This window comes from Arachis ipaensis, chromosome B10 (assembly GCF_059453495.1).
Source record: "Arachis ipaensis isolate K30076 ecotype BB chromosome B10, ASM5945349v1, whole genome shotgun sequence".
Classification (NCBI taxonomy): domain Eukaryota; kingdom Viridiplantae; phylum Streptophyta; class Magnoliopsida; order Fabales; family Fabaceae; genus Arachis; species Arachis ipaensis.
The window spans coordinates 14,416,539-14,428,715 of NC_142435.1; the positions used below are offsets into that span (position 1 = coordinate 14,416,539).

Here is a 12,177-nt window from a genome sequence, read left to right on the forward strand (position 1 = left end):
CTTAATTAGATTCTTAATTATGTATATTTTTAATTTATGAAAAAATATTAAGATAATTTTAATATTTTTTGTACTAAAAAATATCTTATTATAAAATTAAAAACAGTATAAAAATTCAATTAAAAGAACCTAATAATAAATTTAATAAAATTATAAAAACCAACAAAATAATTAAATCTAAAAATATATTTTTTAGTTATTCTTTTCATGGTTTTAAATTTTTTGAAATTTATTCATGATCTGTATCTTTTGGAATTGTTTTTGTTAAGCATATCATTCGCAAGCACGTACTATGCCTAACTGAACTAACTTCCTTTAATACCAAAAATTCAAAAAAGAGAGTGGTTACGTGGACCAACTTTGGTCCATATGCTAGGCAGCTCGGATTCTGACTCTCCCCAACAACCGCACGTACGTTCACTTTAAAAATACAATTTAATTAAACTACTTTTAAAAAAATAATTTAAGTAGTAAATAATTATATTAAAAGTAATTTATAAATAAATTATTTTGTATTTAGATTTTTATAAAAGTGTTTATTTTATAAAAATGTGAGAAAAGATAGTAATATCATAAGAGAAGTAATTTTTTTTAACTTTTTTATTAATTTTTAAATAATTTTTTAAAAAATTACAATTTGATTTTGAAAATTAGATCAGACATTAATATTATTACTTTTTATAAGTTAAAAACTCACAAAAATTACTTTTAAAACTTCTCAAACGGCGGTAGTAATCATGTACATTTGATGGCGAACTCTTCAGCTTCGTCATTTCAGTATCTAATCTGTCTTCATTTCCGTTATTATTGCTCATTTAACTGTATTCGTGTGAGCTAAATGCTTATTATGAATTTTATAAATATTTGCTCATTGATTTGGATAAACCAAAGACACCTTTGTTGAAGTTGTTAGAAACATGTTCTCTTTCAGCTATGTCAAAATTTAGAACTTAAAATAAATCAATTTGCTTGCTGGGGTATGTCAGAATGTAAGTTTCCTTCTTATCATTGTTAACTCAATCTCAAGGTTACGCAAGAGTTTAATATGTATGTAATGTTTAGCATTCTTATCTCACAGTCCTATTTTAATTAATTAAATGTTATTTGCTAGTTTTGCTCTATAAATTTTGATTTGGTGCAGCATAGGTTGGTTAGATGTAGATGCCCAATACATGTTTGATATAATGTCTGAATCATAGCATATATGAACTGTTTTCATCGAGACTTATGAGGATATTATGAAGTGTTAGCACATTTCGTCTTTTCAATTGCTTTTATGTATTTTGTTCTTTTTTCATACCGAATTCATGTATTTTCACATATCTAGTTCTATTTTCATTCATTATTAGTATTATATATGTTTTTTAAGTTGAATTGCATTGCTTGTTCCTGAGCATCCTCTGGGAGGGCTGCCAGCAAGTGACATATATATACAACTTAAATATATAATGAGATGAACTTTTTCCTTTATCATGAATGGCCTGATCATAATTATTATGTTTTGTGATGGTAATTTGTGTACTGACTTTTTGCTTATTCATGAATCATGTTGTTTCGGATAGATTTTCAGCCTGAATCATCTCTTTCATCACAAACAATTGAGCGCGGCTTCCAACTTTTGGGTCATGGGGTTTCTAAGATTTATGAGAAGACATAATTACCCTTTCAAAAATAAAACTGGGAATCAAGCACACCTACTCCGGTGCATGCAAAGTAGAGGTTTCTCAAAGAATGAAGTTGTTGATGGCAATAATGCCGTGCTTCCTGTTCTAATCATTGGAGCAGGACCCGTAGGTCTTGTTCTCTCTATTCTTCTCACCAGATTAGGTAGACTTCAAATCTTGTTGATTAATGCTTATTTCTTGTTTGGATGTTGCAGATGTTGACATGAATGTTTTGTTGAAAACTTGTTAACCTATTATTGTTTCTGGCACTAGGTCCAAGGTTTTAACACTGGCTGTGGAGTTTCCTTGTGAAGCTAACACATGTCCGTGACATATGTTAATGCTAGAACATATGTCCTAAGATAAAATTTTATGATATAGGCACCTGCATGATGGATTGCAAATGCACAATAAATTACCCCCCTGATTTATCGTCATCACTTAAGATTGTGGACATTACCTTCTAAAATGCAAAATACATTTTACAGGGGCCAAATCCTATACTTTCATTCATGTTAATTTCAGTTCATGGTATATTCTCTTTTGTTATTGTCAGGAATTAAATGTGCTGTTTTAGAGAGAAACAAGACATTTTCTAAACATCCACAAGCACACTTCATCAACAATCGATCCATGGAGGTAAGAAACACTCCTTAATAAAATTACATTATTTCCAAAGAATCCACTGTTTTATGTTGATCTATGATGCCATTTTAGATATTTCGCAAAATTGATGGCCTTGCTGAGGAGATCCAAAGGTCTCAACCACCAATAGCTTTATGGAGGAAATTTATCTATTGCACTTCCCTCTCTGGTTCAGTTCTTGGATCTGTAGATCACATACAACCTCAAGGTGCTATTCCGTAGTCCGTGAGAGCATGTTCCCGTCTGATAGAAGTAGGAAGATCACTATTCTTAGTGTAGTTTGAAAATATTTACAGTATAGCCTTCAAAATTTTGCACTATCAACAAATAGATCACTTGGTATTATTCACTTTGTCAACATTAAGCTTCAGAAGATTCATATATCTTGTACTTGTTATCAGATCTTGAGCGTGTTGTCAGCCCGGTCTCTGTTGCACACTTCTCGCAGTACAAGCTAACTATGCTACTCCGAAAGCAGCTTGAAAATCTAGGCTTTAAAATATGTGCAGCTGAAAGCTCAGAAGGACATGAACATTTTTGTGAAAAGAAAATCATGATGGGTCATGAGTGTGTATCTATTGATGCCAGTAATAGTGACTTTCTCACCATCACTGCATCTACAATTGATAAAGGGAGGCGTGTAGAGTGGAATATCAATTGTAACATCCTCATTGGTGCAGATGGAGCAGGAAGTACTGTGAGAAAGCTTGTAGGAATAGAAATGAGAGGTGAGAAAGACTTGCAAAAGCTTGTTAGTGTCCATTTCTTTAGCAAAGGCCTTGGGCAGTTTCTGCTTCAGGAAAATCCCGGTATGCTATTTTTCATATTTAATACTGAAGCTATTGGCGTCCTTGTTGCTCATGACCTGAGGCAAGGGGAATTTGTATTGCAGGTATAACATGCTTTAGTAAGTGCGTAAAATCATCATAATGTTTAGCAAATAGAAACTAACTTATTGTGAATCAAATGTATGATTTTAGTTTTTTCATTGCAGATACCTTTTTATCCACCTCAGCAAACCATTCAGGATTTCAGCCCAAAGGTATCATCCATTCATAACAGATGGTCTATAGCTTTGTTTTAAAGAATAAATAAATAAACCTGTAATGAATGGTGGATAAAATATGTGTAGTAAAGTTGGAGTTTCCAGTGGTCAATCTTTTTGTATGGTGTAAACTAAATTGAATCATGACTGTTCACACTGATAAGGATATGGTTTTTAGTAGGCTTGTGAGAAGTTAATCATTAAACTTATTGGTCGCAAGTTCAGAGACATAGATGTAATTGACATAAAACCATGGATTATGCATGCTGAAGTTGCTGAAAGGCTTACATGTTGTGGCAACCGAATCCTGCTTGCCGGTGATGCCGCTCATCGGTTTCCTCCTGCCGGTGGTTTTGGTTAGATGTTCTATCTTAGATACTGTGCTACTAAAGTTCAACTATTATGTAACCGTATTGCTTTGTATTATGCAAAATATGGTTGATCTCAGTGCTTGTTAAAGTTTGTGTATATTTTTGAAAGAATGTCTGTTTTAAAAAATTTTGGGACTGTAGTTCCCTTAATCATTTCAAAATAACTGAACAAGAACTGGCTTGGAAGTTGGAACACAGACATTTGCACGACTTAAATAAATTTCTCCACTTCGTATCAATTCCAAGTCAGGATTGTACTGTTTTTGGTTTGTACTTTTCAATGAATACCACTGTTTTTGATGTAACATTTTAATGTGATATTACAGGAATGAATACTGGCATACAGGATGCTCATAATCTTTCCTGGAAAATTGCTTCTGTGATGAAGGGTATTGCTCCATTTTCGATGTTAAATACTTACGACATTGAACGTAGACCAGTAATTCTCTTGTCCTCTTCGACATTTTTTTAGTATAGGTTTATCTCGAAGTCAAATTAAACCATAGCATCTATTGCTGTCATTGTCAGATTGCTGTATGTAATACAGAATTAAGTCTAAAGAACTTTAGAGCTGCCATGTCTGTCCCTGCTGCACTTGGTCTTGACCCAACTGTTGCAAACACTGGTACAGAAAATTAGCATTGTGATTTTGTTTTATTTCCTCCATCATATGTATATTCTGACACAACTCATTCTTGCTAAAAATTTAACTGGTTTTTCTTCCTCTAATTGCAGTACATCAATTTATCATTAATGGGGTTGGTTCCATTTTACCATCTGGATTGCAGAAGGTAGCTTTGGATGGAATTTTTGCATTAGGCCGTGCCCAGCTCTCGAAATCTCTCCTGAATGAAAGTAACCCTCTTGGATCGTCAAGGTTGGCGAAGCTAAGACATATATTTGAAGAAGGAAAGAGCCTTCAACTCCAGTTTCCTGCTGAAGATCTTGGATTCAGGTATTACTGAATAATTCTTTTTCCCCCACATTTTGTATTTGCCTAACTAGATATTAGATATGACCATTTATCATATTTCTCTAATTCCGTCGGTTGCTTTGTTTTTAAACTCTACTGTTAGTTGGACCAAATTCATAAGGTGAGTTCTCTGGTGAAGGAGGAAAATTTTCTGCATCATACAGGATAACTTTAGAAAATTCTTAGGGTATCATTATGACTAATAGACTACAACAGTCTTTCTTCCTCTCATGATCATTTAGAACTAGAATCAGAAATTACAATGATAGAGAGGGTATTCGAGATGCATCTCAACTCTCCTAAGTCCTAACACTACAATTACTCAAATGACTAAACACACTACATTTTACATCTATCACTTCTACTAACTATTACTAATGACAACTAAATGTTACTAATGGAATCCTAACATGAGATATGCATCATGAGATGAATGAGCACATTAAAGGCACGCTCTAACACAAAATGGTTGATTTTAGGTACCTGCAAGGAGCATTGGTGCCAGAGAGTAATGATATTGATATTCCTGCTGAAGTTCCTACAGGTCATCGGAGGGACTATGTCCCTTCAGCGTCTCCTGGATCAAGACTTCCCCATATGTTTGTGAGACTAAACAGACTGACTGAGGTATGTAGTACTGTTAATATCAGTTATAATTATAAAAGCCAAAAAAATAGACTTTTGTGTTCCTTCTAATCAGTCACACTTTGATCACAATGTTACTAATTTTTTTACCTAATCAAAAGTAAGTATTTTTTTTCCCCCTGTGGGAGTTCATTTCATCATTGGTTTATGATATCAAGTTGTTCCTTCTTTGGTTGATTTTATAGGAGATTGTATCTACACTTGATCTTGTCTCTGGGGATAAAGTTGAGTTCGTTCTCATCATAGCACCTTTGGAGAAATCTTATCATCTTGCTCGTGAAGCATTCAAGGTTGCAGAGAAATTCCAAGTGTCTCTCAAAGTGTGTGTTTTATGGCCTACTGATTCTGTTGCAGAACTTGAGAATGGAAGCAAGGCTGCATTATCACCATGGAAGAATTATGCTGATGTATATGAAATCAAGAGATCAAAAAGATCAAATTGGTGGGATATGTGTAAAATGACAAACAGGGGAGCTATTTTAGTTAGACCTGACGAACATATTGCCTGGCGCACAACTTCTGAACTTGCTGGAGATCCAAGATTGGAGATGCAGAGGGTTTTTTCAGCTATATTGGGAGTAAACTAATAAATTACTGTCTTGATTATTTCAGGAATATCTTTTCTCATTTTCATAATAATGAGGGTAATTGAGAAAGATAACTTTCTCTTAATAGTATTCGTGTATTAAGATAATAATGGAACAAAATACAATGAAGCATCCATAGTGCATGTTAATTAGCATAATCCATAGTGCTAAACGTAAAGCAAAATAATGGCAGCAAATGCTCTAGACTTGTATAACAAAATACGAAATAAAAGTTTTGTTCATATAGTTGCTGACTGATTTTAACCTTTTTTGTTGGATGGGTTTGATTTTAACTCAAAATACAAAATACGGACACCAATAAGATATGTGCAGTTTATTTTTTTGTTTAGATGGATTGGACAACTCTAATCCCAAACGTCACAAATTCATACACACTATGCACTTACACACACATTTAATAGTTCTATTCTATCCACTACTTAGTGTGTGTTTGGATTACAGTTTGTAAACGAGAGTTTATATAGAATTGATTTTACAAACTTGATTTTGATGAAAAGTAAGTTTGTGTTAACGTGATTTATGTTTGGCAATCTTTATATTAAAATGGATTATAATAAAATAAATGTTGTTTGGATTATACTACTCAAAATCACTTTTAGAAAAAAAAAATTACTAAAAGAGACATCAATTAAATAATTTTTTATATTATCCTATCATTTTACTTTAGATATTTGAATAGATCTTAGTAAGTTATTTTATAATAAAAATATTTATCATATAAATAAACATTATTATTTTATAATAATAAAATAATATCTATCTTTAAAAAAAAATAAATACAATAAAAAATAAAATTATAAAAGAGAGTACATTCTATAATGTCAAACAAAAAAATGTTTTATAATCTTTTTAGTACGTTATTACTCTTTAATTTATATCATTTTGGAATATACATTTTTATTATTTATAACTCTTTTGTTACTTATAATTAGTATATAATAAAAACTAAAATAAAATACAGTAAAAAATACAATAAAAATAAAAAAAATTTCATATCAAACATAGTATATAATAATTAGAACCAACAACAGTATCATATGAACAAAAAAATTACAATAAGAAATAAATAAAATTCATATGAATAAAATAAAAAAATAAAAAAATTTATACATAACATAAATATAGTACAATAAAGGTTAAAAAAAAAGAATTTATATAAACAAAAAATAATAAAAATATCATAAAAATTAATAAAAATAAGAATTTATATCAACAATAGTTGTCATATGAATAAAAAAGTACCATAAAAATATAATAGAACACTAAAAAAATAACATCAAAATACTAAAAAAATACAATAAACAATATAAAAATCAAAATATGGAAGAGAGTACTAAAAATAATAAAAAAATTAAATTTTTTATTTTGGCAGTGATTGAAACAGATCTGAAAAATTTTGATAGAAAAAAAAAATTTAGAACAAAGAACATACACAGCAAATGAACGAAGAACTAGTGTGAAAATTATGGTTACTTGCATCCTTTTTATAGAAGAGAATGGAAGGTAGGATTGATAGAAAAGGAATAAATTTTTCACTTAATTCCTCCAACGATAATCAACTTTCTCAAACATAAAAATGGGACGTTCAAGACACTCAAACGGACTTCTCTCTTCTCCAACGTGAACCCCAAACACACCCTTAATCATTGTCAAGGACTCAAGGTTGAAGGTTCAAAACACGAATGTAATGTATTAAGAGGTACTATATATTGTCATTCAACCAAAGCAGTTCTAATAAACATGGTTAGTCATTTTTGGGTGTTCTTTGGGTTTGAGGCCCTAGATCCACTTTTTGGCTGACTTGTCAAACTTAGTGAGTATGAATTGCATGAATCCTAAGGTGGTTGCAGCATTTGTTACACTCATAGTTTTAACACACACATAAGAACACGAATTTGGGTATTTATTTTCTCTAATTTTATAGGTCCTCATAAGAAGATGAATGGAGAAGCTTTTCCAACATCACTGGAATTACATATAGTAAGGATGACAGTAGATGACAACCAGTACTAAAATAAATAAATCTATGATATAATTGATGAAACCAAACATGCTAAGAAGCAAGCACCCACAAATAAATGATTCCATAAGATAGACACCCTCCATTTTTTTTGTATGTCTGTCGCTTTTTGATATATCCTTAGTAATGAACAATGTATTATGATGAACAGATTGTAAAGTGAGAGAGAAAAAGGAACACGAGAAATATCAAATAGTGCGATCAGTACAATTCAATTTTTTATCACTACAATATCAGATTCTTTTTGACTGAACAAGACAGATGATTTTTTTTTTCATTTCTATAATAAAGTATGGACTAAAATTGCTTCTATTTAGGGATCCCGACAAACTGATAAAGGGATCCTCAATTTTTCACTACCAAGCCATTGTTATTAGACGACCCATAACCGCTGTTACAAGTCCCAGTATTCCACCAGCGACAACCTGCATTATGAACCAATAAGAGAAACAGACAAAACCAATATCAATATAAAACCTCAGCTCTTCTACAGAATTTAATTAAAGATATTTGAAGATTCACTTGTCCTTTGAAATCCCAAGGTGATTATAAAGTACTAGCTGGAATTTTATTTTATTTTTCAAGCAACCGAGTAAACATCTATTACTGATTATATATCATGAATTTTTTTTAATGCAAAAAATCATTCCCATAAATAATAAAGAGATGGGAATTATTGATAGAAACCAACTCCACAGCGTTCACTCAGCAAAACCATAATATATTACAAGGGGCGGTCTTATAATGTTAATATTTTAGTAACTATCGTATTAGAAACCAATGAAATTAGTGCATACGGGTTATAATAACTTAATATACAGCCCTCCAATTAAGGTTCCTTCCCCCACCCCCACACCAAAAAAATAAAAAAATAAAAACGAATGATCCCAAAATATTTAGACAAATGCACTTAGTACTACTGCCACTACATGACCAGAATATGGTACGATCCAGCTGAAACAATGCACATACCCAGGGGAAGTCCCAATCTTTATCATTTTAAAGAAAGTGTACTAACATGATAATATAGTTGAGCTTTGATGTTAAAAGGATAAATAACTTCGTCAAAATTTGCTCAAGCATCAAACCTAAACAAACAAATCTTGATTATATTTTGCCAAAGAATAATTTCATTCCTCACGCATTTTAAACAAGAAAACAATGCACTGTATTCTCTTAACTAAATTTAGATCCATCAATGAACTACAGTAAGCAATCAAGTGCAACGTGGTTAACCTGCGGGGGTGTATGCCCAAGAAGTTCACGAAGAGGTCTGCTTTCAGCCAGAGGATGTTCGGCAGGAAGTTCATAAACAATTTGGTTCAAAACCTGGAAAATTCCAGTATTCAAACTTAGTGAAATCCGTTTGGATGCAGCCCAAAAAAAAAACACAAAAGATGTGTTGCACTAAATACGTCAGAGCATAATGCGCAATTAATAAAATGACAAAAAGTCGATGAAACTAGTAGCAGAAGCAATCAAACCTCTGCTTGGCGCCCAGCTTGCATTCTTACGCCAGTAGCATCATACATTACCTGCCAGTAATATTCACATCAGAATTAGGCTTAACATATATTACAGGTTCCCGCAGATATAAAGAAACTAAGATGTGGATGTGTTGATTTATGATATTTATAAGAAAGAGGCTTATTTATTTCCCATCTCACCCTATCAAGTTTACTGAATAAGTATAAAGGAAAAAAAAAAACGAAACTTTTTTCTTTCTGTTTGCTTGAGATCCAGGTTAGATGCTGCTCCTACTTCGTTGTATATTGCTTCTCTTTTGGCTCATTAAATCGAGTGTGTTAAATACAAGTTTAACGGAATGATTTGTTTGCAAAAAATCAGAAAATTGACATATCATGCTAACAAATATGTCTAACAATATGGCTAACACCTTAATAAGGAAATTTGGACCTTCAAAGGTGAGAGATCAAAGAGCCAAATTTCCTTATTAGAGTGTTAGGCATCTTTGTTAGCATGGCATATCATTACTCCAGAATTGGTTTTAGCCTCCCATTTACATTTGAGTTGGTAACAGTCACTAAGTTAAAGAGAAAGAGAGAGAATCATACAATGCAAGCTAAAACCAACGCTGTAGCGAAAAGTGGTCCTCCAAAGCCATCCTGGAACCCAACGGCGGCTGCAAGAGCCGTCACAGTAGCCGAATGAGACGACGGCATTCCCCCAGATCCAACTAGTTGCTTGGGATCCCATCTCCTCTCTTTGTACCTGGTTATCTACCAAACATTAACACTCTTAGGCTGAACTAAACAAACATAATACACCAAATTCCACCTCAAAAAAGATCAAACTCAACATTCACATACAAAAAACTTCATAATCAACATTAACTTATCACACTAGCCAAATTAAAACCTAATAGCAACATTTTTCACTTTTCAACAAAATTCAATTAATGAAATATCCTTCAATAGCCATGTAAATTCACTGAGATTAAGTACAAACACTTTCTTTTTCTCTTCTTAAAAACAAAATTCAAGTTATTGTCAATTGTTTTTCTAAGCTTATTCGGATCCAAACTTAGCATTAGATTCGTTGAAATCGGAGAGAGAGAGAGAGAGAAATGGAAAACGAACCAGGTAGTGAAAAACTTGATGGATTGAGCTAAGGCGAAAGCAACGAATGCCGATATGAGAGGGAAATTCCTAAACATTGAAGACGACGTCGTAGCACCAAACCCTGACGCTTCATCCATCGGTTTTTTCTTTACTTTTTTGTTATTATTTTTACAATTTGGTTGAGTCAGTTCTGGATTCTTCTTTTCCTCTTCCGTTCAGAAGATCATGAACGCGGTGGGTGCAGTCAAACTCAGAAGTCAAGAACGAAAACTGAGCAGGGGCAGATATGCAAATTGCAGAGAGGGTCAGTTTCTTCTGAAATTGTTAAATGCTGTTAAGTGATAACTGATTGTCTTTGCTTTACTTAATTGCTTTGCTTTCTCAGCTCAACAAACATAACTTGCCTTCTTCAATTTATGTGATGTGCTTAGAATATGCTCTCATCTACTATTCCACTTGCTCCATTTTCTTTATTTTCTTTTATTTGTTATTTCTTTTTTTTTTTTTTTAAGATATCAATATGATATTTCTATTTTCTTTTAGAATTTTCAGGACATTCTTAGTAAAAGAAAAGGAAAAATAGTTGTGCGTTGACTTTGGACTGGAAATTTGGATATTCCTAATTGTATATTAATGACATGAAAGTGCTAATTTAGAGGGCAATTCACCTAAATAAAATAAATGGACTAAATATTTACTTAAATGTAACAATTAAAAATTAATTACTTAGTTGTCCTATTTTTTATTATATGTGAATGGTGAAACTCTTTTCATTTTTTACAAAAACATGTAAATTATGATACTCCGTCCACAATTTATGAAAAAAAAATGTGTGCACAAATCGTGATGCTTCTTTCGCGGTTTACAAAAAGAAATTTGTGTGTATAAAATGTTGTATCTCTTTCACGATTTATAAAAAAAAATGTGAGCACAAACCGTGGTACCCCTTCCACAATTTATGAAGAGCTATATATATACATAATCCGCGAGATCAAATGACGGATTATATTATTGGGTGTAAGAGTTGTTGGAGGTGAGAGCATTTGGGAGAGAGTCCGGAGACATCGAGACTCTAGCGTATTGGGGTCATGATGGAAAACCAAGATCGCATGTATCGATTGAACGGCGTTGCTCACGTGGCTGGAAACATCAACCAAGGGGTTAGTTTTTTATATGTTAAAATTTCATTAGTAAGGAGTTAATTTTTTTTGTTAATTTATTTGTTAGAATGTTATGTGTGCTTTGTGTAATTCGTAAATAATTTATAGTGTAGTGATTTGTACGTTAAATTTTGATTAGTATCAAATTAATTTTTTCGTTAATGAACCGTATCTTTTTAAAATTTGATATGTGTCAAATTAATTTTTTCGTTAATGAACCGTATATTTTTAAAATTTGACTAGTGTCGAAATAATTTTTTCTTCCACACGTTGCAGCCGACTAGGTGTATTTGTAGTGTTAGAAGACAACAAAATATGCCTCTACATGAACGGATCAGGTCGTACTTGGAAACTGCGGATTTGTATCACTTGGCTAGACTGAACAGTCATTAGTTCTGGGTTGATGAGCATCTGCTTAGCGCATTCATTGAGAGGCGACATCCTGAGACGCACGCACACCTTCC

At 32.3% G+C, this 12,177-nt stretch overlaps 2 protein-coding genes across 4 annotated transcripts; one reads left to right on the top strand and one right to left on the bottom strand.

Annotated features, from left to right (window-relative positions):
• Positions 1-364: 364 nt before the first annotated feature.
• On the top strand, positions 365-6,176 carry EMB2421 (FAD/NAD(P)-binding oxidoreductase family protein). 3 transcript variants are annotated; one of them, XM_088506352.1, is made up of 12 exons: positions 365-411; positions 1,563-1,827; positions 2,221-2,303; positions 2,382-2,517; positions 2,711-3,201; positions 3,304-3,351; positions 3,536-3,710; positions 4,052-4,164; positions 4,254-4,350; positions 4,461-4,680; positions 5,178-5,325; positions 5,529-6,176. In XM_088506352.1, exons 1-12 carry the CDS (start codon positions 370-372, stop codon positions 5,928-5,930), a joined length of 2,220 nt encoding a protein of 739 aa, XP_088362478.1. In that variant the 5' UTR covers positions 365-369; the 3' UTR covers positions 5,931-6,176. The 3 variants fall into 3 exon arrangements, with proteins under 3 accessions (XP_088362478.1, XP_088362484.1, XP_088362486.1); XM_088506358.1 differs by having other exon boundaries at positions 3,575-3,710; XM_088506360.1 differs by lacking the exon at positions 365-411 and adding an exon at positions 703-989.
• A 1,854-nt stretch (positions 6,177-8,030) lies between these two features.
• LOC107622894 (uncharacterized) lies at positions 8,031-11,039 on the bottom strand. The gene is made up of 5 exons (XM_016324966.3): positions 10,572-11,039; positions 10,047-10,203; positions 9,456-9,506; positions 9,208-9,300; positions 8,031-8,396 (listed from the first exon to the last, which is right to left on the bottom strand). Exons 1-5 carry the CDS (start codon positions 10,688-10,690, stop codon positions 8,328-8,330), a joined length of 489 nt encoding a protein of 162 aa, XP_016180452.1. The 5' UTR covers positions 10,691-11,039; the 3' UTR covers positions 8,031-8,327.
• Positions 11,040-12,177: the final 1,138 nt, after the last annotated feature.

Excerpts from the sequence above, each read along its gene's own strand:
- EMB2421 (XM_088506352.1), top strand. The coding sequence starts at position 370 with ATGCTAGGCAGCTCGGATTCTGACTCTCCCCAACAACCGCAC. Across the intron at positions 2,518-2,710 it reads AGATCACATACAACCTCAAG|ATCTTGAGCGTGTTGTCAGC; the intron begins GTGCTATTCCGT and ends ACTTGTTATCAG. Across the intron at positions 4,681-5,177 it reads GCTGAAGATCTTGGATTCAG|GTACCTGCAAGGAGCATTGG; the intron begins GTATTACTGAAT and ends GGTTGATTTTAG.
- LOC107622894 (XM_016324966.3), bottom strand. The coding sequence starts at position 10,690 with ATGGATGAAGCGTCAGGGTTTGGTGCTACGACGTCGTCTTCAATGTTT. Across the intron at positions 9,507-10,046 it reads CGTTGGTTTTAGCTTGCATT|GTAATGTATGATGCTACTGG; the intron begins GTATGATTCTCT and ends TATTACTGGCAG. Across the intron at positions 8,397-9,207 it reads TTGGGCATACACCCCCGCAG|GTTGTCGCTGGTGGAATACT; the intron begins GTTAACCACGTT and ends TTCATAATGCAG.